We start from the raw sequence: 25,605 nt of genomic DNA, 5'->3' as shown, positions 1-25,605 counted from the left end.
TACAGTTTCTTAAAAAGCCAAGTATTCTCTGAGAAGACTGGGAAACATAGAGATGAGCCAATCCTACTCAAATGGCTACCATGCATGTTCTGTGTACTCTTGGAGTAATACTCTTACAGTCAAATACATTTATCTTCCAACAGATGTTCCTCTCAGGGATTCTATATAACTTTGACTCTCATGAGACTAGTTGGCTTAGGTACATTGTAAGTGGTTAGATATCTAATCAATGAATCTTTCTCCAAAAATTAGTTCAGCTTCAGTAGGCCATTCAGTATAATAAAGCTTTTAATGGGCTATTTATTTAGTAAAACATTACCAAAACATATACCATTTGTTGTATCTGTCTTGAACTTAAACCAGTATAAGGACTTTTTTAATTTTAGTAGACAAAACATGAAGAATAGTGAAACACATGTTTCTTCAAAATATGTATTAGCTGTGCCAGGAGCTGAAAACCGCATGATTTTTTAAAATTTTATTTTATTTTTTGGTGCCAGTCCTGGGGCTTGAACTCAGGGCCTAGGTGTTGTCCCTGAGCTTTTTTTGCTCAAGGCTAGCACTCTATCACTTGAGCTATAGCTCCACTTGTAGCATTTTGGTGGTTAACTGGAGATAAGAGTTTCACAGACATTCTGCCCAGGCTTCAAACTGTGATCCTCAGATCTCAGCCTCCTTAGTATTAAAGATTAGAGGAATAAGCCATCACCTCCCAACTTACAACCATGTGATCTTTCAGTCTAGAAATAAATATTAAGTGGATGTATACAAAGAAAAGCCCATGTTGTTTAAATATATTTAAATGATTTCTACAGAAATGAAACTATTATTTCCATGAATTTGTGTCAATGCCTTTTCCCCCCAGTGCTGGAAATTAAACCTAGGCTCTTATGGAATCAGTGTAAAGTGTCTAGCATTAAACTAAGCCCACAGCCTCAAAGACATCTTTAAATTTTATATTTCTTAAGTCAAAGGAACCATAAGCCCTTTTCAGAGCTACTGATGCTCTGAAATTCTCAGTGAAAAAGATATCTTTACTTTTGCTAATAAATACCATAGTCGTGCTTTGGGGATTTTATTATTTTTTGTCAGTCGTGGGGCTTGAACTCTGGGCCTGAACGCTGTCCCTCAACTCTTCAGCTAAAGGCTAGCACTCTACCACTTAACCATAGTACCATTTCCGGTTTTCTGGTGGTTAACTGGATAAAAGAGTCTCATGGACTTTCCTGCCTGGGCTGCCTCTGAACAGCAATCGAGATCGCAGCCTCTGAGGAGCTAGGATTACAGGCATAAACCACAGACACCGGCTGGGATTTTGTTCTTGTTTCTAGATTCCAACCACATCTCCTTCTTCCTAATGCTTTTCCATTCCCAAGGATTAATGTAAGGATCTGAATTGCAAGGGACTGAATTCCAAGGGACACAAACACTAGTCAAATCAATGGTGACTTGCATTAGGAAAACTTACCAATTCTCTATGTTTAATCCAGTGAATATTAACTATGTGTGCTAGAGACTGTGCTAGTAGAGAGTAATAAGATGTTATTGATCTCAAAAGTAGATATTAATATTAATAGTAACATTAAAGGTTGCACTACAGTTATATACTAAATCATAATGCATATAATACATAGAAATTACTGTGTATGTATATAATGAAAAACCAAACAAAAATTATTTTCACTGCATTTTCCATAGGTGACAGTTTTCTGCAACTTTGTTTTGACAATATTGGTAAAGACTTACTAAAGACCTACTATGATGCAGGTATTATACTAGCTACTGGAGATAAAAGGGTAAATAGGGGGTGGAGAAAAGTCCACTGCATGAGTTTAGAATACATTGTTGTAATTATTCCACTTCAATGAATATTTTTGTATATGTAAAGGAGACTTTTTATATATGGATGAATATTCATCATTTCTTTTGGTTATAGTACACTTTTTTGTACACCTGTTGTATACCCATTGTATTTAAATAAAACAAATTAAAAAATCTTTTTCTCTTTTTGATGTTCAAAGCTAAATATTATGTGAGTAACATTCAGGATTTCAAATGCTGAAACCAATGGTTAGTATCTGGAGAGAGGCTAGTGAATGCCTAGCTGTAATGGTGCAGTTAGGAAAAACTTAATTGGAGCTGTGTCAGGACAGGAAGAACATCAGCATATTGCTGATGCAAGTCACTGTGAGGACAGAGAGGCTGTGTGTCTACTGCTCACACCAGCAACCCCCAGTGTTGGTGCTGCACTGTGTACAGTTTCTGAAGATTTTACAGTAATCATGTTAAAAGGGCTTACAAAATGTGATGCTCAGCTGAGAAAATCTTTGTTGGCTATTAAAGAAGAAGTCCCAGGAATATTTTCAGTTACTAAGACAATGACTGTATTTGTAATCAGAACCCTTAACTTCCTTCCTTGGGGAAGAATTCACCCATGACAATATTTATAGAGTAGAGTACCCACCAGTCCACTTAAAGCATATCTGGTAAAGCATCCCATCATTTAGGCTATGCAATGGCTGTTACTTTATAAGCTAATAAAAACTGCTAGTGCTGCCTTCCACACAAATTAAAACAATGACGGAAAATATGACTATTATGTTTTGAACAAGAGCCAGACAGAATACTGGTGCTTGTTGAAAATCTGAGGTGTGATGACAACAGAGCCTGAGCAACCCCAGATGTTGTATGGAATATAAGCGGTGAATATGAACCCTTCAGAGTTCTCACATCTTTTCTCCAAAGAAGCCAGGGCCACCATCCATGAGATAAGAATGGGAGTGAATCTCTTCAGCAGAAAAATTGGAAACTCAATTGTGTCAATGCCTTTCTCATCATCTCTCTCTTTTGTTTTTTTTTTTTAAAGAAACAAGTATCAAACCAAAAAACAAAAAAAATTTCATTTGCTTTTGTTTTTCCTATCCTGGACAAGAATTTCTAGTTCATATAGCGAATTTCTTTCTAGACTGATTATGTTCCATCAGATGAGACAAAAAACAATGTCTGGCCCACACAATAGCAATTCAAGAAATCTTTTGATTAGAAAGGTAAGTACATGTGAAAAAGGCAATAACTCTTTTTGAAATATGTGGATTGTGAAACCAAAAGGCAAATATCCTAAGTCATTCCAAATAGATGGTAGAATGAGGGCTAGGACCCAGGTTTTCCACATCTCCTGCCTGGCAACTACCAGCACATCATGCAGCCATACCAATATTAAATCTAAGAAGACTAGGTGCACCAAGATAGAAAGAGGCTGATGTTGCTTCTACATAAAATGAGATAGTCCAAATAGTTGCCACTCCCTTCAAAAGACTCAAGATTTGTAAAATAACTCAAGATGTACAGGGTTCCGGTTGCTCAAGCCTGTAATCCTAGCTACTTAGGAACCTGAGATCTGAGGATAGAGGTTCAAAGCCAGCCGGGCAGGGAAGTCTGTGAGACTCATATCTCCAATAAACCACCAGAAAGCCAGAAGTGCCCCTGTTGCTCAAATGGTAGAGTGCTCACCTTGAGCTGAAGAGCTCAGGGACAATGTCCAGGCCCAGAATTCAAGCCCAACGACCAACCAAAGGAAAAAAAAAAAGAACTCAAGATGTAATTATCACTGTCTTTTTAGTAAGAATATTAGGAAACAGGAACATATTCAATTTTTTATGAGTAAAAAGAGAAGAGATGAAGCCACATCTGAAAAGAAAAGTGGAGAATTTGTTACAGTTATGTAATTTTCTTAAGTATACAGTGATCTCTGACAAGCATAAAGACAGAAATGTTGATTCCTGTCCTGCCACTGGTTCAGGAGGGAGTCATGCAATATGTATTATAATACATATATATAATCACCTCCTCTGAGTGATCTTTAGCAATAGTTCAAGTCTAGTACAAGAAATAGGAAATGAGACAAAATGTGAGATCATTCTATGCTAAACACAAGCCTTGAAGCATAAGAGGACACAGAATGTTATGAAATTACAGTTAAGTTCAGGAGAACAAGAAAGACTGGACATAGACAAAGCTAAAGAGGTTGTTGGGGTTTACTGCAACTTTGTAGAAATGGTGACTAGGTACCAAGGGCCTAACAAGAGATTGAAACAAAACACCACATAAATATGATTAGTTCTTACACTTTAGCCTTGCACTACTTCTCTCTCACAGCAGTTCATACACTCTCATTTTAATATTTTCTCTCACAGCAGTTCATACACTCTCATTTTAATATTTGAGTCATGTATCTGCTGCTTTTACTTTCTCTCTTCCTCATGAACTAGAAAGTTATCAACTTATCATAAACTAGGAAGTTATATTAAAAGTCCCAGGAGACTGGTGTTTGTATAGAATTCCTTTCCTGGCCAGAAGTGATGACTTACTCCTAAAGAGTAAGTCAATCTCCTAGGGAGACTGAGATTTAAATTCAAGGTCAGCCTGAGGAAAAGGGTTTGTGAGAGTCCAATAAAAAGCTGGTCATGGTAGTTCCTGCCCTGTTATCCCAGTTTCATAAAAGTTGAAACATAAGGATCACTGACCAGGCTGATCTAGGTATAAACATAAGACTCTATTAAAATACAAAAATAAAATAACTAAAGTACAAAGGACAGCTAGGTCCATGGGGCTGCCCAAGCAGTAGTGCAAGTGTCTAGCAATGGCAAGCACCAATACTATACTCCCAATTCCTCCCCTCCTTCCCTTCTTTTCATGATCGTGTTTCTTTCTGCTAAGTCCTATTAACTATATCAAAGAATTAATAAATAATAAAACGATTTGCATCAATTATAAAATAGGGAACTTTTGTTTCTTTAGTGAAAAAGATTTTCACTAAAAATTTGTAAATATTAAAAGTAAACATTCAAGAACAAAATAACCCTGGCATATTTAGACAATCGTTTTGTTGTGTTTTTTGTTGTTGTTGTTTGTTTTTTTGGTCTGTCATAGGGATTGAACTCTAGGCCTGAACATTGTCCCTCAGCTCTTCAACTCAAGGCTAGCACTATACCATTTGAGCCACAGTGCCACTTCCGGTTTTCTGAGTGGTTTATTGGAGATAAGGGTCTCACAGACTTTGTTGATCAGGCTGGCTTTGAATCACGATCCTCAGATCTCAGCCTCCTGAGTAGCTAGGATTACAGGCATGAGCTATTGGCGCCCAGCTAGACAATCGTTTGTTTTTTTTTACTGGTTGAATTATTCAGAGGCACCCTAAAGTAGAATATGAAGAATGTTCCAATAAATTCATGTAAGAACTTGATAATATATCTCCTTGACCATAGTTTTGTTAATTCCCCACCGCTGAAATTTTTTATTCTTGTAATACCAAACAGTTACTTAGCATTCAATACATATTTGCTAAACTAAGAATATCTGGCATCTGAAAGGAGAGGAAGAGTACTTGGTTAAGGTGCCAAGTGGTATATCTGGATAGAGCAGCACTGATTAACAAAGTGTGACACTAGCACTTACATATTCTCCGTAGGTTTCTTGTGTTGGGGGTGGCGGTGGAGCTCTATACCCACTTGGAGGCACTCCTCTAGCCCTGGGAGTAAGAAGTCCTCTTCCCCGGCTCACGGGCCCTCTGGTAGAGAGGACTCCCCGCGGAGCTGGCGTTCCTCGTGGTACACCAACCCCAACTGGCCGGGCTGTAACGCCTCTTCCTCTGCAAGAAAATTCACAGTATTTATCATATTATCTGACATTCCAATCTTCACATACATTTATACCTCTAATAAACTGAGGTCCCCTATCCATATCAAATCTATAGCAAATAAGAAGCAGGTATCTTTTTCCCTCCCCAAATTAAGATATTTAGGTATTCTAGCACAATTAGTCACACCAAGACCAAATTTATGGCTCAGGGACAGAGTGTGAAACAATATTATCCAAAGAACACATATATTGAAGACTTCTGGGTGATACCATGTGATAGTTATACTCATATGTGATCCTGATACTAGGAGAATGGTCTCTATCTTGCTCACTTACAGACAAGGAAATGGGGCTAAGAGAGGTTTTTTTAAAAAAAATGCCAGGAAATACACAGATGGCAAACAAAGCAAGGGTCAAAATATATGTCCCAGTTCCACTAGTGAGAAAAAAGGCAGGAAAAACTAAATGCATGTAAGACAGGAATATAGTGAGCATACTAAGGGTCGAAAATTGTTGTCAAAGTCACTACAGAAAATATGGGGAAGAAAATCCAGTGGAGAAAATGAAAAAGTGAAAGGAGGCCATTCTACATCAGTGTTGCTTCCCTAATTCCTTCTAATTGTAATCATCTTGACCACAGAAGGGTCAGTAAGATAAAAAGAACTTCAAACTGTCTTAAGCTGCTATTTTAACGTATAAGCTTATACTCTCATTTGGAACTAAAGCTAAAACAACAACAACAACAACCTGTTTCACATCTCACTGTAAGAGTTAAGTTCAGATAGTTTATATTCAGCATCAGAAGTGTTATCAGTGGAACATGCATGAGAATTCCAGTGGGTAAATAACTTGTTCTGTTATAGGATTGCAAAGTTATTAGAGCCATGTGACCATTCCCACAAAGCCAATAGCTTAGGTAGTTTAGTTAAGTAACAACAACAATAAAAACCATGCTAACAAGAGTATTTTAAGGAATGTGTTACTGTAGATTGTTTAATAAGTTTTACCATATGCCTCATACTAGGGACTCAAGTGTCTACGATTTTACAGTGCAATAAGGAATGATCAGTGAATAAATGATCAAATAAAATGAGTTCAGCTTAATAAATCATACTAAGTCATCCAACAGAGTATTAAGTACTAGCTTCTAGATTAGAAGAGATGGCTACTTATGATCAGCTGATCAGAAAAGGGTGTTTAGCAAGAAGTCTATTTAGGTCAAGACATTATAGAGAACAGGTTCAGAGGCTAAAAGACAGAGAACCTGAAGACAAGCAATCAAGTTTTCCAAGGAAACGGAAGAACAAATCAGAGCAAAGTCTCTAGGAAAGAAGTGAGAATGGCCTGCTTAACAGAGTAATAAAAGTAGAAAATACAAATATAGGACCAAACAGAGAATACAGTAGGTGTGAGGGGGTACACAGTGTATTGACAGATTTGACTGTAAGAAATGCTTAGAATCTCAAATAAATATTTGCTGACCACAAGCATGTACACACATATCTTTGAAGTCTAGCATTGAACTAGTGAAAACTCCACCACAAATGAAAACTCAGGATCAGAATGCGAATGCAAACTTAAAATAATCTCATGAGAGGATTTCTACCATAAAGACAATGACACAGCTATAAATGACAAGCAATGTCTATGCTGGATTCAAGATAATTTTTCATGTAGGCCCTGGAGACATGTTACGAAAGGACAAAACAAATTTGAAGACTTAAAGATGTATTTTAAGCATATTATTTTGTATATGGCAGATCCTGGTAAAACACACAAACTTTTACAATAAAGATAAAGCTAAACTAGACTATGAACTAGTCTGAATACTACCAGGCCATCAACATTTTGGAATAAACATATAATCACATACTACAATCACAAGTATCCTTTCAGAGGGAGCCAAAGTGATATCATAGACACAGGAGGAAAAGCAGGAATGAAGATGGGAGGAGGAGCTGGGTACCAGTGGCTTATGCCTGTCATCCTAGCTACTCAGGAGGCTGAGATCTGAGGATCGTGGTTCAAAGCCAGCCCAGGCAGGAAAGTCCATGAGACTCTTATCTCCAATAAACCACTCAGAAAATGGAAGTGGCTCTATGGCTCAAGTGGTAGAGCACTATCCTTGAGCTGAAGAGCTGAGGGACAGCGCTCAGGCCCAGAGTTCAAGGCCTACAAGTGACCAAAAACAAAAAAAAAAAGATGTGAGGAGGGAGGAGAGGAGGTAGCCACAAGCCACAGAACACTGGTCCATTGTCAGGAACTGAAAGGCACAAGGAAAAGAATATCACCCAAGTTCTGGAGAGAACAAGGCCCTGCCAACATGCTTTTGGACAAATGATAATGTATGGACATCTTGCTTCTAGTATGCCAGAATAAATTCCTATTGTTTTCAAATATCAAATTCATGGAAATTTTTCACAGCAGGTATAGAACACTAATAAAGCATATAAGTAATGTCTTATGATTACAAGTAAATGTAATGGTAGAAGAAATAGACATTATAGAGATTGGCTTTACTGAGACTATAACATGTAATGTCTCATGAAATCAACAACAACCCTATACATAGCTCTTTTTTTTTTTTAAGATAAACACCATTGTATCGTGCCCAATCCAGTGTGCAGTTGCCTTTTAAAGCAAATCTTACTTTCTTTAAATAATCTTGGAAACAGAAAAAAATGCCAAAGTCTAAATTGAAAAGATCCACATAATCACCAGGATATCTAAATCTGTGTGTTACAGCTGAGCATTATGGTACACACCAGTAATCCCAGACCAGAGGGGACAGAGGCAGGAGAGGACAAGCTTCAGGCCAGCCTGGGCTACACAGAAGGACATTCTGTCGAAATAAACAGACAAAAAAAAGGGGGATGCCCTTTCTCTACTGACTTCTTCTAGAATACAGATTTAAAAATGAAAACTAATTATCTAAGATAGTCATAACAGATTTTTTTATTCTTTAAAATCCTTTTCTATTAAAAGCAATTACTAACCAAAGACAAAAATAAAAACTGTTTATTTGTGGAGCAGATCAGTAATGTCTATATTAGAGCATTTATAATAAAATGGCATGGGCATTCAGAACCCACTTGGTAGCTGACCCTGCATTTATCATTTATTATATCGGTGTCCTGATACAGCCAACCTTCCAATGGGAAAACTAGGGAATCAGCTCCTTAATGTGTGTATCAAAACATTTTATTTGCATAAAAAGTTGCATTTCAAAGAATTAGTGTTAAATAATAATTACTCCAAAGCTATCAGCTCGTAAATAGAATAGGTTAATTAGAAAGCTTAGATTTAAATATCTTACTCCAAAGTCAATCTCCCCAGGGTGACACTATGGTGTATGAACACAGGCTTTGTATAGGTACACTCATAGGTCTAGTTCTAAGTACTAATATGATCTGTTGTATAACTTTATGAACTGTGAAACTGTTGCTATGGCACATTTACCTAAAAAATAGTGCACCAGTTAAACTTACCTGGCTAGGGCTGGGGTGGCTACACCTCTTGTACGCAGGGTGGGCTTCCCTCGCACCACTGGAACATCTGCATTCTCTGAACCACCATTCAGATATGTCAGTTCCTGAAGCTGAGCTTGCCGGATCTCGTCATTGTAGTCCTATACAGAAAAGAGAAAGTGGAGTTTGCTTCCTATTAGAAATACAAAAGTAAACTAGACACTGTAGATCATACCATAATCCTAGCTATTCAGAAGGTTGAGATCTGAGGATTGTGGTTTGAAGCCAGCTGAGGCAGGAAAGTCAGTGAGACTCTTATCTTCAAATAGCCACCAAAAAGCTAAGTACAGGTATGGCTCAAGAGGTCAGTGCTAACTTTGAGCCAATAAAGCTCAGTGACAGCAAGGTCCTGAGTTCAAACCCCAGGAAAGGTATAGACTTTTACACACACACACACACACACACACACACACACACACTTAGAAAAACTATGGTTTAATGATATAGTTTTTTTAAATGAGGTTATTAAATTGAAAATAAACAAATTTTTTGATAAGGGGAAAAAGTATTTTTCCCCAAGCTAAAATTCTATATAACCAGCTATCACTCCTTTCATAGGCAACTTTCAAAAATGAAGCATTTATAAATTGATTAAAATTCCATGTAAGTGCTATATGGGCATTATTATTTGCAATTCAATCTAACTAGCTTGTATGAGAAAATAAGATGAATGTCAGGTCAGAAAACCAAAGAGAAGTCATAGGAAGTCAAAGTTGTATTCACATTCGGGTAATTCCAAAGGATTTCCTGACAATAAAACAATCACCCACATAAAAAGAGCTTGGAGCAGGTTAGACCACAGTTCATTTCAGTAGGATAAAAGATGAATGAAAATAAGTCACAATACAAAGTAAAGGCAAGGGATACCATCTCCTCATATGGCTAAGAAAAGGAAAGAGATAGAAATGACCACAGTTTGAAACAAAGAAGGATTTTTAAATAAAAGAAACGTAAAGATATTTTCAATGTGGACAGAAGATTCACAGAAATTTTCTGAATTATTTATAATTGCCTCTAATGTTAGAAGAGTACTACAGATTCAATCATTATAGTCAAATAAGTTAAAAATTCCATATCATACATGCTAACTTATTTTTATTCTCCTTCCAAAAAATGAATCTACTCTAATATCAACACTGTCATTAACTATGAAGTAAAAGGGATTTTTAACCTCTAACTAAACAGTTATATGAAAGTAAATTTAATGTCTAAATGCACATTAGCCATTGAGAATGAAAAAAAATAGTTTTTAATGAAATCATGAAAACTAATGGAAATTCAATGATCTCTCTGATAAGAATTCATTTTTCAGAGATATTTGCCAAAATATACCAATATTTATGTTAAAGGTTAATTCTAGGATCACTAATGGCATTGTAATCTTGACATAAAAACCCAAACTGCTGATATGAAGACTGGCTAAATGAATCCTAGAATCTGCATACAGATTAGGGAGGTATTTTAAAAAGTAACATTAAATTTCAAATATGTATATGCTGACAAAGGTCCATAATAACGTAAAGAATAAAGGTAATGAGAGCACATGGTCCTTTTGGGTCAGTGAGGAGTTATCAAAGCTTACCTATGAAGCAATCATTTTCACAGTTCGGAATCTAACTGAAGGTATATAACAAGCTGAAGATAATAAATTTACTGATGAAAAATGGCCAAATTGTGTTAAGAAAAGTAGGAATCTGAGGAAATTTGGCCTGGGGAGGTTACTACACCTTCTCCTTAGACTAATTGGTATACTAATTCAATTCCTCTAGGAGAGGAAAGCAGGAAAACGCTTCTACCAACCATTGTACAGTATAGACACAGCACCTTCCTGGAAGGGCATGGTTAAAATCAGAAGCAAACACAAATATCATGGAAAAAGAGGAAGAGAGAAACTAACTGCTGGAGAGGGCCCAGATATTGGAACTGCAAAAGAAGATATGGAAAAAATAATGATCAATAATACCAATGAAAAGAGAGATGAACTTTACAGCAGACTTGGAAGTGGCAAAAAAAAAAAACTAGTTAAATTGAAGAGAGGTCAATTAAAGTGACCTACTCTGAGGAACACAGGAAAACAGATGAAGAAAAGAAAGGCTGAAACTGGGACACCAATAGGTATACCAACATAAAAAAAAAAACTGAAAAATTCAAGTAAATTCAAATAAATAATGACTAAAAAAATTCCACTAAATCATTACCAAAAAAAAAAATCACTACCAAAAAAAAATCACTACCAAACTCATTACACTCATCCAAGAAGTGGACAGTGATTCAACAAAAAAGAAAACTAAAGATCACTCTCTGATTAATACAGATGCAAATTTTATTAATAAAATGCTTCCTAACTGAATTCAACCACTCAAAAAACAAATCATACTCTATGATTAAGTTAGTTTCATCCCAGGGTTGCAAGGCTTGTTCAATATGTAAAACAATAAATATTATACTGCCCTTCAACAGAATTGAGGATGTGAACTACCTGATCTCAATGGATACAGAAAAAACCTAACATCATTTTTTTAATTAAAAACTTTGAAGAAGTTATGAATAGAAGAAACCATACGTCAACATAATAAAGAGTAAATATTACAAATCTACAGCCAACATCATACTAAATTCTGAAAAACTGAACCCACTTCCTGTAAGTAAGGAATAAGAGAAGGATGTCCATGCTTTCTACCTTCATTCTGCATAGTACTGGAATTCCTAGCCACAGCACTAAGACAAAACAAAGGTACAAAAGGGATTCTACTTCAGAATCATAAAATCAATCAATCCCTTTAGTAGTAATAGCCATTTTCATAAAATTCAACTGTGAATCCATTGAGTCCACGGCTTTTCTTTTTTGAGTCTTTATTGCTATTTTGATTTTATTGTGTTAAGAGATACTACAGTACATGACTTCAAAAGATACATAGTATATAATATATTCATTACATTATGTATATATGTATACCATTTGCAGGGAAATGAACAGACCTGGAAAAAATTGTGTTGAATAAAGTAAGTAGGCTCAAAGACAGAGGAGGTGCATGTTTTCTCTTATATGTGAAAGTTAGATCTAAACTATAATCATATATGAAAACAGGGACATATGCAAATGTACACAAACTGACTAAAATATGGTATAAATGGGAGCAGATTCTTCTTGAAGAATTAGAACATAGCTTAACAACATGAATATCAGGAAGCTGAAACATGTCTTGACACAAGGGAATTAAGTTTAAGTGGACAAAGAACAGATGAATGAAGAGGGGAATGGTGCATGGCAAATAAAATCATGATACTGAATGTACATATGCACTTGAGGGGATGGGTTGAGTTGGGATAAACTGGGGTGTAGGAGATAGAAGATGACACGGATCAAGCTGCACTGTACTCATGAATAGGCATACTGAATATAAATTTAGCAATATTATTTTAATCTATCTCAAACTCTATTATTTCATGTATAAAGAAAAGATAATGTTAGATAATTCACAATGACACTGTGAAGTCTCTAAGACACAAATATAAACTTTTGTAACAGACCAGTTAATCATTACTATACTAAGCACTATTAAGAATATATTAAAATGGCTCTAAAACACAAGCTAACTATGAACAAAAACTGTACTCACAGGGATGAGGAACTTTTTGATTTCTTCCAAAGCATGTCCCATTCGGGCATAAGCTTCTGCTGGTGGAGCAAACACTTCAATGAGCACATGGAGGTCATCATTGAGGTGAAAGTATTTTGCTTCCCCACTTTTCCTCAACTCTTCTTCCTGAAAAGGAAAAACATCATATTTTCAAATATTTCAGTAATAGAAAACTAAAGTCAAAATCACCTAAAACCTTTTTGATTATGGTGGTCAGAGAAGATTCCCTCAACAGCAAATATTACCCTAAAAAATGTTTCAATACAAATCTGATCTTATTCCTGCTGGATTAAGTCTCGCTCTATTCTGCGACTGGCCCAGGAGCCAGCCCATCATCTGGCCTTGTCTGCATGCCCGCCCTCTTCTGCCTACTCCTGCTTCCCTTGTTCTATTAATCCACTGGCTGCACAGGCTTCCTTTGTTTCCTATCCTGGTCAACCACCAAGCTAGCTTCTGTACTGGCTGTACTGTGTGCCCACGATGCTGATACACAGCATATATTTACCTCTCTCTAAACTAACTGCCGTAGCTTGACTCACAATTCTCTATTTTCTCTCATTGCAATCTCACTGCCATGGAATGAATACCAACCACGTCTGTGTTATTTTGTGATGCTGGTGATACATTCTCCATGCCTAATAACTTGTAGAGTATACAGAAAATGTTCAACAAGTGGGTTTTGTGTACATATGTGTGTGTGTGCTGAGGCTTGAACTCAGGGCCTGGGCACTATCACTGAACTTTTTGTAGGTACTGATAACTAGAATTTGAATCTTCCATGTTTTTGCTTCAAACATTAAAATCAGAAAGATGAAATTAGTGGAATCTATACCTAGAAGGATGTCCAAAAGGAAATTAGTGGAATCTATACCTAGAAGGATGTCCAAAAGATAGCACATCTTCCTAAACTTTTCAGAAAAACCTACCACATGAGACAACCCCAGTCAATTCTAGGACAGCACATTTCAATTTCAGTGCTAGCCAACCGACCAACAAAGCAAATGCCAGAAGGTCTACCCTTTACCAGTTTAGCTTTCCTCACTATTTTGAATTTTTACAATAAAAGTAAGAAACGCAGAGAACAGATAAGGTTACAAAATCTAGTCAGGTTTAATTGAACCTCAACTATCTATACTAGTTATTAGCTGCATGAGCTTAGAGTATATATAATTTGAAAATTAATCTGAAAAGTCAATTTGGTATTAATTCATGTATATTAGTGTAGGGCTATGGAGAACAGAATGGGTACAGATGAATGAACACAGGAGATACAGAACCTAATATCTGGGTACACTGCCTACATACACTAGGCACTTCTAGTCTCTTTCAAATATGTAGAAAGGACATTAGAAACAGAAGAAAATGACTGAAACAGAGTAAAATGGGATACCATAATATACTATTCATTTCCTTGAAATTTCCTTGAAAACATGAATTCTATAATAAGTGTAGTTTTAAAGATGCACTGTACTCATGAACTGATTTTTGAATGGTAAATCTATGTACAACTAAAGATAATAAAAATGTAAGTTTAAAAAGTATATACTTTATGCCTCCATCAGAAAGAATGACATTGCCACATTTGTTAGGAAATGGAAAAACTTGGAAAAAAATATATTAAGTGAAGTAAGCCAGGCCCAAAGAAACATAGGTCCCATGGTTTCCCTTATTTGCAATTTCTAGTATATGTATGAGTCAAGCGGAAAAGGTCAGATAATGTGATGTCAGGAAAATGAACCCTTAGATATGTATTTTAATGTTTTTTCTTTCATGCATGTGTTTCTAACGCATTTATAAGACTATCTCTTTGTTGCTTTGTATGTCCTTCCCCCACAGTATAACCCCTGCTTTCACTATATTTGATATCAGTATAACTTGTGGAGGAGAGGGGGAAAAAACAGTTGTTAAGGATACAGGTGGACCTGATGCAACAACGAGAAGTATAAGTTGTCATGTCCAAACGAGCTTTACAACGTTGGTCGGGGGGGGGGAGGGAGGGAGGAGAAGGGTTGGGATTGGGGGGGAGGGGGGAGGCTGGGAAGGGATGTGAAGGGTAAACCAAAGGAGGAGGCTGCAATGCTTGGTAAGAAATGTACGCATTATCCTGCCCATGTAATTGTAACCCCTCTGTACAGTATGTTCACAAATAAAAAATAAATAAATTAAAAAAAAGTATATACTTTTATGTCTTGTATTAATGAGAACATTTAAACAATTTAATTTGAAACACTTTCACAGTTGAAGCTTTAAAAAATCGATTTACACATAACAGCATGTTTTATCTTTTCTCATCTTATAGCAAGTAATTTAAATGTAATTTTACTTTCTGGATCATATTCACAAACTTAGGTTAGGACAGACAGAATGGAATGTCTATTCTATAGCTACAGCCAAGTGTCATTCCATAGAGTAATGTGTCTTTACTAGAAAATTCTATGGGTTAATAAAGGTGAGAGGCAATATGATATTTGGGGAAGCATAAAGACCGTGAAACTCTTCGCTCAAATCTCCAATCCAATACTTACCATACAACTTTGGGCAGGTTACTTAATCCTTCCCCTTAGGGCTGAATTTAAATGTGGATTATAACTGCATACTTATCTCATGGGATTGCCACACTGGTATGCATTAGAATTAAGCCTCATTCATAGCATTCAAAAAGTGAGTATAGAAAAGGTAAATACTATTGCACAGCCACAATACTAATTATCTTCCTACTTTCAATGTAAGGCAAAATGTCCAGTTTGACTTACAATATTAGCAAAAGCTCAATAGATAATAACATCATTGTGATTATTAGTTGCATATCCAGCTGATAGATATGTATCAGTTGTAACTGCCATAACTTCATCAATGTAGCAAATAAAATGAAACGATTTTTAGAATGGGAGTTTAATACTGAGAGAGTCTTTTTAGAAAGAAATACACTATTAACTGAGAATCTAAGCAGATCAAATTAGTAAAAAGGATCAAATGAAATTAATATTTAACAATTTAAGGAGGATCTGATTATATAACAAAAGGTAAAATATTAGCAGTAGAATTCAAGTAGCACACATGACTTAAATCAGCATCTGTGGTTACCTTCAACAAAATAATTTATAAGGTTAAACTGATAGATCATGTGGCAAAGACAATATTACAGTTATGGACAGGAGGGAGAAGACTGCTAGAATAGCAGGAAATTGGCAGCTTCTTATGGTAGTCAAAAGATTAAAAAGGGGGTTGTATAGTTTGGGGGCTTAATGTCCCCCAAAATGTCTATGTTTTAAAAGTCTGTGTTAAAAAAAAAAAGGTACTCCTAAGAGGCAGCAGAAAGCTTTGGGCACAGGGACCGAGTGGGAAAGTACCAGAAGTATTCTTCAAAGGGAAAATGAGATCAATGTATTTTTCTCTTTGCTTCCTGGCCATGTGGTAAATGGTTTTTCACACCTCCTTAGCCACAAGGTGAATGGTTTTGCACAACCTGGCTATGAATGGTTTTGCACACTACACACTCCAAAAAACAGGGAGCATACAGGGGGCTATAAAAATGGGTACTTCCGGCGGCTCACGCCTGTAATCCTAGCTACTCAGGAGGCTGAGATCTGAGTATCGAGGTTCAAAGCCAGCCCGGGCAGGAAAGTCTCTGAGACACTTATTGCCAATAAACCACGAGAAAACCGGAAGTGGCACTGTGGCTCAAGCGATACAGCGCTTGCAGTGAGCTGAAGAGGGCAGGAACAGTGCCCAAGCCCATAGTTCAAGCCCCACGACCAGCCAAAAAAAAAACGGGGGGGGGGGAGTACTTCCACAACTGCAAATCAAAATAGTCCTTTTTTTCCTTATATATCGTGTGGTTCAAATATTTTTGTTACAGTGAAGGAAAGCTGACTACCATAAGGCTTTATGTTATCAATTCAAGAGCCAAAAAGCCAGAAGAATCCTGGAAGGTTTTGGTGCTTAGCCTAGGGCTAATGAATCCAACAAAGAGATGCAGAATTCAATCTCTGTTCTTCTGAATGACAATGCAGATATCCATTCCTCTTACGCATGATTTAGAATAATGTCTAGGTAAAAATATGAGCTTTATAATGACAACATTTGGGAGGATTTAAAGAATTCTCAGGGTGACACTGTCCAAAGAGAAATGTACTCTTTACCTGACTTATGTAACCATGTATACATCATCTTTACAATAATATTTTATTAAAAAGGAATTCCAATATCCAAATACCAAAATCCCAGAGTCATCCACATCAGCAGAAGTCTACACAGCAAGACTTTCCTATGCTATATGAACTGCAGACAGTTCCATGAAAAGAGATGACCAAAAGTCATCTGGTCTACAATCAGATCCCTGCTTACTGTACGGACTTAGAAAACAAGAGAATGGAAGTTAAACCCAGAGAAATGGCAAGAAATATACAGTACCTTCATATCCCCTAGCATGTGATACTCTATCCTTGTCTCCCTAACAAGGATTTAGAACCTTTTCCTAGACTGAGTGTATACAAAAGAAGAAATAGCTATACAGCTTAAGAATCAATGAACTGATTCTGATCTAACGCTGCTCCACTCAGGAGCTTGTAAGGTCAGGAGATATGTAGAACTCTGGTCCGAGCCTATGACAGTGAACTGAGAAGAATGAAAACACTTGGTGTGTGTTATTCTTCCCTCTGCAGGGTATCCTGATGGAATAAAAATGAGCATCCACTGCACAACCATCTTTGTCCAGAAATGAGAGGAGTACTCCTTAAGTGGTAAGTGGTCTGGAAAAGAGGCCCAAATGTATTAAAACCAGATGCCTCATAGATGGAGAATAGGTACTCTGATCAGGCAGCCATGAGGGCCACGGGGAGGCAGATATCTGATGGCTCATTCCTTAACCATCTCAGACTGACAGAGATAGAAGTTATGCATTCCTTCAACACAGACTCCCTTTTGTTAAAGGTGACTGGCTGTCAATTTCTTTCCTGAGTGAACAATACAACAATAGCAGAGGATACCACAAGCCATTGGGACTATATAAGTTGGATAGCAATCTGATTATATTTAGGATCATTTTCATTAGTTAGGTAAGAGGGTACTATTATTTGAATATACAATCTGGACAGAGATTTTCCTTCTTTACAAATCCTTTCTGTTTATAAAATTATGGTTGGACACCCTGATCACTGTTCCTGCATCACACAAAAACAAACCAAGAAAAATCCTCCCTTCAAAAACTAAAACACGGCTTTAGACTAAGGAACTTGATTAACTACAATCAAGTACAAAGTAAGTACATAATGGATCCCTGTCTGTGGTTTTCACGCACATTCCATGTATTCATTACCAGATCATTTTATTAAAGATTGAATTAGAATACCAGCAAGTACAAAGTTCCTACAAGATACACACATGGAATTTCTGACTGACCCATAATATGGTTTCATTTTCTCCTAATCCCAAAACAGAAGAGTCAAAGAATTTAAATAACATGTTCAGTAAGTAATGAACAAAACTTGGCCATGTCTAAGATTAATTTACAAATATGTACTGAAAATTCATGTTGAGTTTCTAACCAGTTCGACTGACCTGGAAATGGACATTTTAAACTATTCTCCACAACAGCCTGATACGTGCCCTGATTTCCATAGCAATAGTGGAAAACATATAGGTAAATGTCAAAAAGCCATATTTTCATTTTATTAATTTTTATTAAGATAATCAAATGAATTCCTGCTTCTCCTAGATGGTAACTCAAGTTCTCTGGACCTCAATTTTCTACTTGTAAATTAGAAGAATGCCATTATCTACCATTTTTCACCAAGGATAACTGAAGTAATGCCTATAAAATGTTCTACACTATGTCTAATTCTCAGTGGGTGTTCAATAAACATATAGTGATTATTTTTTATTACACAAGCAATTTACTTTAGATAGACTTTTGTGCAATGAGGCTAATTTTCATTTTAAAATGTTTATGTCTAAAACGCTTTATTTAACATTTCAGGGTAAGAGATCACTGAAAGTAGTAGATTTGATCTCAATAATATCTTTTATAAATAAGAGAAAGACTGATGGTAAGAAACAGTGTAAATTAAAAGTATTCTGCTATGTAAAATTTTCTTCCAAAATATTATGGAAACGGCCAATAAAAATAACTTAGTAATGTTAAACTTGTCAATAAATTAAGATGTAAATATATCCAAGGAAAATACATTTTAGAATACTAAACTATTATCCAAACACTAAAAATCTATGTTTAACAGCATGACAAAGTATATTCAATATTAAAAAGAAAAAAGAATATATACCATGAGCTCAAATCTAGTTCTATCTCAGCAGCAGTGACAAGTTCTGAGGAAACCACTATTTTATGATTTGTGAATATCACAGAGTATATTTATTCTAACCTAGACAAATCACCACAAGACTCATTCATACACACTGTTGTGGTTGACCAAAACACTTACACAGTACATGGCTGTATTTGAAACGTCCTCAGAAAAAAGATTGAAAGGAATAACTAAAAATCCAAAGCAGATGGTGTATCGACATTTAATTTTTACTTCTCTTTGTAATCATTTTAATCCTATCACACAACCTGTGACATATTACTTCTAGAAGAAAAAAAATTGAACATTAATATTTTATGTATATATACTCCACACATACAGGTGCAGTTTTATGATGCTATATATTTTGTTGGCCAGAGGGACTCAATTTCTAAACATAATTATAAACTTATCACCATGTATAATATTTGCATGTGGTCCAATTAGCTTTTACATACTAAATGTTAACACACTGGATGACATAAAAAGGATATAAAATTACCTGACCGAAAAGGAAACCATTGTCTTCAATCAATATTACCTTTGCCTTGTCTCTCATAGAACCTTTTCCAAGGATGGACATTTTTGTCAAGGTTTCTTCTTGTAAGCGCTTCAGAGAATTGCCACGTGGACCCAGAAGTTTCCCCACAAAGTTGAACTAATAAAAACAAACCATTAAACCAAATTTGTAACATTCGTATCTTAAATTGCAGCTTGTTACATTTCACTCAGTAAAAACAAAATATTTAAGTTCCTCCTATGCATTATATTTTACATGAACAACAAAATATGATAAACATATAAAATATTTTATAAAAATTAAAAAATATATACTTTATGTGGATCATTTCAGCAGTGGTATTTACTTCATAAATTGTGAGTGGGGCTAATTTCCTAGAATTCCTGCCTTACTACTGTAATTATCAATATAAACAGGATCAGAGTACAGATGAAGAGAGATGATGTAGACACACTATAATCTGCACTAGAATAGTCATTAGGGAATTCCAAGCACATAGAATGAGCCATTCAGCCAATGAATACACTGACCATGATTTTTCTCATACATGGAAAATATAAATTATAAACAAATATGATGAGAACAGAAGGGTTATATGCATTTATACACAAACTGACTAAAATATGGTATATATAAGGGGAGATTTTAATGGTGCATTTTCCTTTGAACAATTAACTTATAGTCTAACAAATACATACCAAAAAACTATAACATGCTTTGTCAGAGGGCAGATCACAGGGAGGGAGGAAAACCCAATGGAAGTGTGTGTGAAGACAACCATAATATTCAATGTATATAGGCGAAAATATAATCAGGTAAATGGGCAAGGTTGGGACAGATGAGGTAAATATGGGAAGAGTGAGTGACATTGACCAAGATGTATCATAAAATGACATGGTGAACTAAAATCCCTTTTATAACTACTTACAGATAAAAAATAAATATTTATGGATAATGTTTAAAGAAATAAAGAAAACACAAGAAGGTATTAAAGACTAACAGAATTCCAAAGGCAATCTACAAATTCCCAGTAAAATCTATGTGTCATCTACAAATTCATATGGAACCCAAGACCTTGAATAGCCAAAAAAACTTTGGGCAAAAAGAGCAATGCCGGAGGTATCACAATTCTAGACTTTAAGAATGGCTACTGACGGTCTCAAAATTTCAGACCTTAGCATGGCCATGATTAAGAATAGAAACAACAAATGATATAGCAAAGACAAAAGTGGGAATGGGCTGCTATTAAACTATTGATAGAAAATAAACTAGTGCAACAACTACAGAATGTAGTATGGAGAATTTAAAAAAAAACAAAAACTGAAAACTACCACCCTATGACACAGCAATATCACTCTTGGGTATTATCCAAAAGAGTGTAATTCAGGATACAATAAAGACAATGTGCATCCATGTTCACACAAAATGCAATTTTGTTTGCCTATTCCCATCTTAAGAGAAAAACAAATGAAACAAAAACAATGAACAAATTAAGTGTAGAAGGAATGTACCTCAAAATAATAAAGGTCATATATGAAAAGCAGTCAACATTGGATTGGGGAAAAGATGTAAGCTTTCTAGGTTGCCCACTTTCACCAAGCTAATTCAACAGGCTGGAAGTCCTAGTAATCAACCAAAGAAAAATTAAAGTGTAACCATATTAGAGAAGAGTAAATCAGCTGGGAATGTGGCTTAGTGGTAGAGTTCTTGCCTAACATGCATGAAGCCCTGAGTTCAATTCCTCAGTACCACATACACAGAGAAGAGTAACTCCAACTGTCAATGTTTACAGGTTACATGGTCTTTTGTATAGAAATTCAGAAAGACCCTATCAAAAACTTATCAAAATAAATGAATGTACTGAATTCAATGTGCATATCAATGTAAATTACTTCAAGTGCTATTAGCCAATGCCAGATATGTGAAACTGAAATCAAGAAACCCCTTTTACAAAAATCTGAAATAAACACCAAAAACAAACAAATACCTGTTTAGGAATAAATTCAACCAAAGACTCTGAATCAAATGTTGATAGAAGAAATTAAAGAGGACAGAAAAACTGGGACGGCATCACAAAATCAATATTGGTCCTGGTGGTTTCCCTTATATGCAGTAACTAGTATATGTCTGAGACAAGCAGAAATGGTCAGATAAGTTGATGTTAAACGAAATGAACCCCAAGATAAGGACTCAAATGGTTTTGCTTTCTTGCTATTGCTTCTAACATATTTATAAGGTGATTTTTTTTGTTGCTTTGTATGTCCCTCCCCCACGGTATAACCCCTGTTTTTGCTGTATTTGATGTTGGTATAATTTGGGGAGGGGAAGGGAAAAAAACAAATTGCTTAAATAGGGATACAGATGGACCCAATGCAACAATGAAATGTACAAGATGCTATGTCGAAAAATAAACTTTACAATTTGGGGGTGGGGGAGGTGGGGTATGGGAGGGCAGGGATGATAAAGGTAAACAAAGGAGGAGGCAACAATGCTTGATAAGAAATGTACTCATTACCTTGCTCATGTAATTTTAACCCTTCTGTTTGGTATTTTCACAAAAAAAAACCTAAATATCAATATTGGTGAAAGGCCCATTCTACTCAAAATGGTCTAATGAATCTGAGCAACCCCTATCAAAACACCAATGAAGCCTTTACAGAATTAGAAAAAGCAATGCAAAATTGTATGCATTCCCACCCCTCAATAATTGCCAAAGCATTGAGCAAAAGGTACAAGTCAGAAGGTACTGATATAATAATCAAACAGAACAGTATTGGCTTCAAAGGAAACACAAAGACCATTGGAATAGAGACAATGGAAATAAACACACAACTAAATTAACTATTTTTCAACAAAGGTTTTAAAGTCCTGCATAAGAAAATGGGAAGCATTTTTAATGAATGGTCCTGGGAAAAATGGGGATCATACACAGGATGAAACCAGAACCCATCTCACCTATTACAAAGATCAACTCAAAATGAATTGATTTGAATGTCAGACCAGAATCTATTACTCAAAGAAACAATCATAAGAGTAAAAAGACAAATTACAAAATGTGTTAACAACTTTAAAAATATACCCTTGTCAATGGTCAGTATCCAAAATATACAGAAACTCAAATATTCAATAGTGACATAAATTAGATAGATAGAATTAAAATGGAATTTTGAAAGACATAAAACTGACCAAATAGTATATTTAAATGTGTTCACCATCACTAATCATTAGGAAAGTCAGATCATAATTACAATGAATTATCATCTCATTCTAGTCAGACAAGCTACTATCAAAAAGACAAAAATAACAGATGTTGGCCAGAAGGTAAAGAAAAAGAGAACTGCTATATACTGTTGGTGAAATTTTAAATCCATAGTCATGTAAAACAAGACAGTTTTCTAAAAAGCTGGAAAAAAAACCAGCTACCATATAAGACAGCTATCCCACTACTGGATGGATACACACACACACACACACACACACACACACACGGGCACACACGTGGGCACATACGTGCACATATACTCATATACACAAAGGAAATGAAAATCAACATGTCAGAGACCTCTGCAGTCCCATTACATTATCCATGTTCACAATAGCCAAGACATGGAAACAACCTAAATATCCTTCAACTGATAAATGAATGAAGAAAATGTGGCACTTATATACACATATATAACGGAGTATTATTTTGATATGAAACCCCACCATTGTAATGATGGAGAATATTAACATTAAATGAGATTAGCCAGGCAAGAAGTACTATGTGATCTCACTCATATGCAGAATATAAAAAGCTGAGCTCATGGAAGTTTGGAGTAGAATGGCAGTTACCAGAATTTAGGACAGCAGAGGAGAGAGAGAGATGGAGAAAGATTAGTCTATAGATAGGAGGTTTCACTTAGGAATAAATTCTGATGTTTTACTTCACAGTAGGTGTGGCTAAAGATAATGTTTTATAGTTTTGACAGATTTAGAATATTTTATTATAAGCAAATTATAAGCTTGAAAAGACCGATTTTTAACCTGCATCAAAAACATTATAAAATGTATTCAAGTATTAAATATCACAAACATTATAACATATACATATGTATTGAACTATCATTAAGGTACCCCATAAGTATGAATAATTTGTGTTTTTATGTATTAACCAGTATTTTAAAAATAGGTTCAAATTGCACCATCTGTATTGATTTTCCTCTGTGGTTAGGAAAATTTAAGTCATTTTCAAGATATGCATACAAAAGTGTGGGCGGATAAAGTTATAAAACATGGAATTGGTGAGAGTGAGAAAATAGTCAAATAAAAAGGAATAATAAAATAAATCACATACATTTCACTTGTATTGTTATAAACTCTTGATATAATCAGGAAAATCCCATTGAACTCTATGCTAAAAGGTAAATAATTGTACATAACTTACATAGACTTACATAGTTTTGGGGTTTCTTGTTCCATTTAACTATTAAAAATCAGCCTAAGAGCAGCGAGTAGCTCATCTACAAATGATACTAAGTTAGTGCTAAATTGATGTGCTGAACTACTGCAGATATATGTACTCTAAGTGATACTCATGTTTACTGGAACTGACTTCACTTTTTTCACAGACATACCAAGGGGCCAGCCACCACACTAAAATGATATGGGCAGGCTCAGTGATGGATCAAACTCTGACCTTTGATTACAAGTCAGGGATTCTAATATTGAAAACTAACTGTATGGATCCTGAGCATTCTCCAAGCTGAGTCATGCTAATGTCAGTATCGTTGGTTGCCTAGTCAGGTTCTCCAGCTGCAGATTGCATCACCCCCCTAAGGGACATTTGAAAATATTTAGCAGGTTTGGCTGACACAATAACTGGGGTTACTGCTGAGACTTAGAATACAAATTGATAAAGGCCTATAATGTCAGATATCAGAAAGGGACACAGTTGCTCTCCACAAAGAAGTATCCTGTGTAAAATGTCAACAGTACAATAGCTTTTGCTAAAAAATAATACTAAAGCAGACTCCCAAGATGTGGGTTGCTTTCTATTTATTATACTTGATGCCCTTACAGTTAACTCAATTTTAAAGTTCAATTCCTCCATGCTTGCTACAAGATATTCTAATATGCAGCTTAAATTTTTTTTTAAATCCCCAAAGCTAGGGTGACATTGATCAAAACACACTGTATTCATAAACTGCATTGTTGAATAGCAATTCCTTTGTACAAGTACTTAAAGATAATAAAAAAATATTTTTTTAAATCCCTAAGGTAGGCATACACAAGACTCACAAGACCCGAGCAATATATAGACTAAGAACATATTCTGGACTCTCTAGATGATAGAAGCCAAAAAAGAAAGAAAAAAAGACAGAGACAGAAAGACAAACAGAAAGACGGACGGATGGACGGGCGGAAAGAAGCAAGGAAGCAAGGAAGGAAGCAAGGAAGCAAGGAAGGAAGGAAGGAAGGAAGGAAGGAAAGAAAGAAAGAAAGAAAGAAAGAAAGAAAGAAAGAAAGAAAGAAAGAAAGAAAGAAAGAAAGAAAGAAAGAAAGAAAACCTATGCAGCACACTTCTCTCACTGTTTCTCAGTCCCACCATTCTAAGGGTCTCCCGGCACGAACTTCCAAAGGAGTGTCACTGTGGCCTGTCTCTCTTACCAGAACACAGTAATTCCAGGCCTCAATTTCACATATTTACTATATACCATATTTACCACTGGGTGTCTTCTAAGTGTCATTAGACTCTGTTATTATGAAGATTAAAAGATTAGATAACATGCTAAGCCCTGCCTGTGACAATGATTAATTTTATCTGAGTACCCTTCTCCTAAAGGCAGTGAAGATTAAGAAGGTCCCCCTATGTTGTATTCCTAGAAAAAGCTTACTGCTTGTGGAGGAGATGGGGAAAAACCAGTTGTTTAAGGATACAGGTGGATCTGATGCAACAATGAGAAGTACAAGTTGTCATGTCCAAAACGAGCTTTACA

At 35.7% G+C, this 25,605-nt stretch overlaps 1 protein-coding gene across 1 annotated transcript in view; it reads right to left on the bottom strand.

Moving 5' to 3' along the window:
* The window catches only part of Khdrbs3 (KH domain containing, RNA binding, signal transduction associated 3), a 118,754-nt gene that overhangs the window by 58,058 nt on the left and 35,091 nt on the right, over positions 1–25,605 (bottom strand). Inside the window, exons 3-6 of the mRNA XM_013025132.1 lie at positions 19,649–19,765; positions 12,785–12,931; positions 9,126–9,265; positions 5,455–5,647 (exon numbers count right to left, since the gene is read on the bottom strand). Of these exons, the coding sequence (XP_012880586.1) occupies positions 5,455–5,647; positions 9,126–9,265; positions 12,785–12,931; positions 19,649–19,765 (597 nt within the window). The remainder of the gene's footprint in view (positions 1–5,454; positions 5,648–9,125; positions 9,266–12,784; positions 12,932–19,648; positions 19,766–25,605) is intronic.

This window comes from Dipodomys ordii, unplaced genomic scaffold (assembly GCF_000151885.1).
Source record: "Dipodomys ordii isolate 6190 unplaced genomic scaffold, Dord_2.0 Scaffold82, whole genome shotgun sequence".
NCBI lineage: Eukaryota > Metazoa > Chordata > Mammalia > Rodentia > Heteromyidae > Dipodomys > Dipodomys ordii.
Note: the sequence above shows the minus strand (reverse complement) of the source record. Positions and strands in the feature narration are given on the sequence as shown.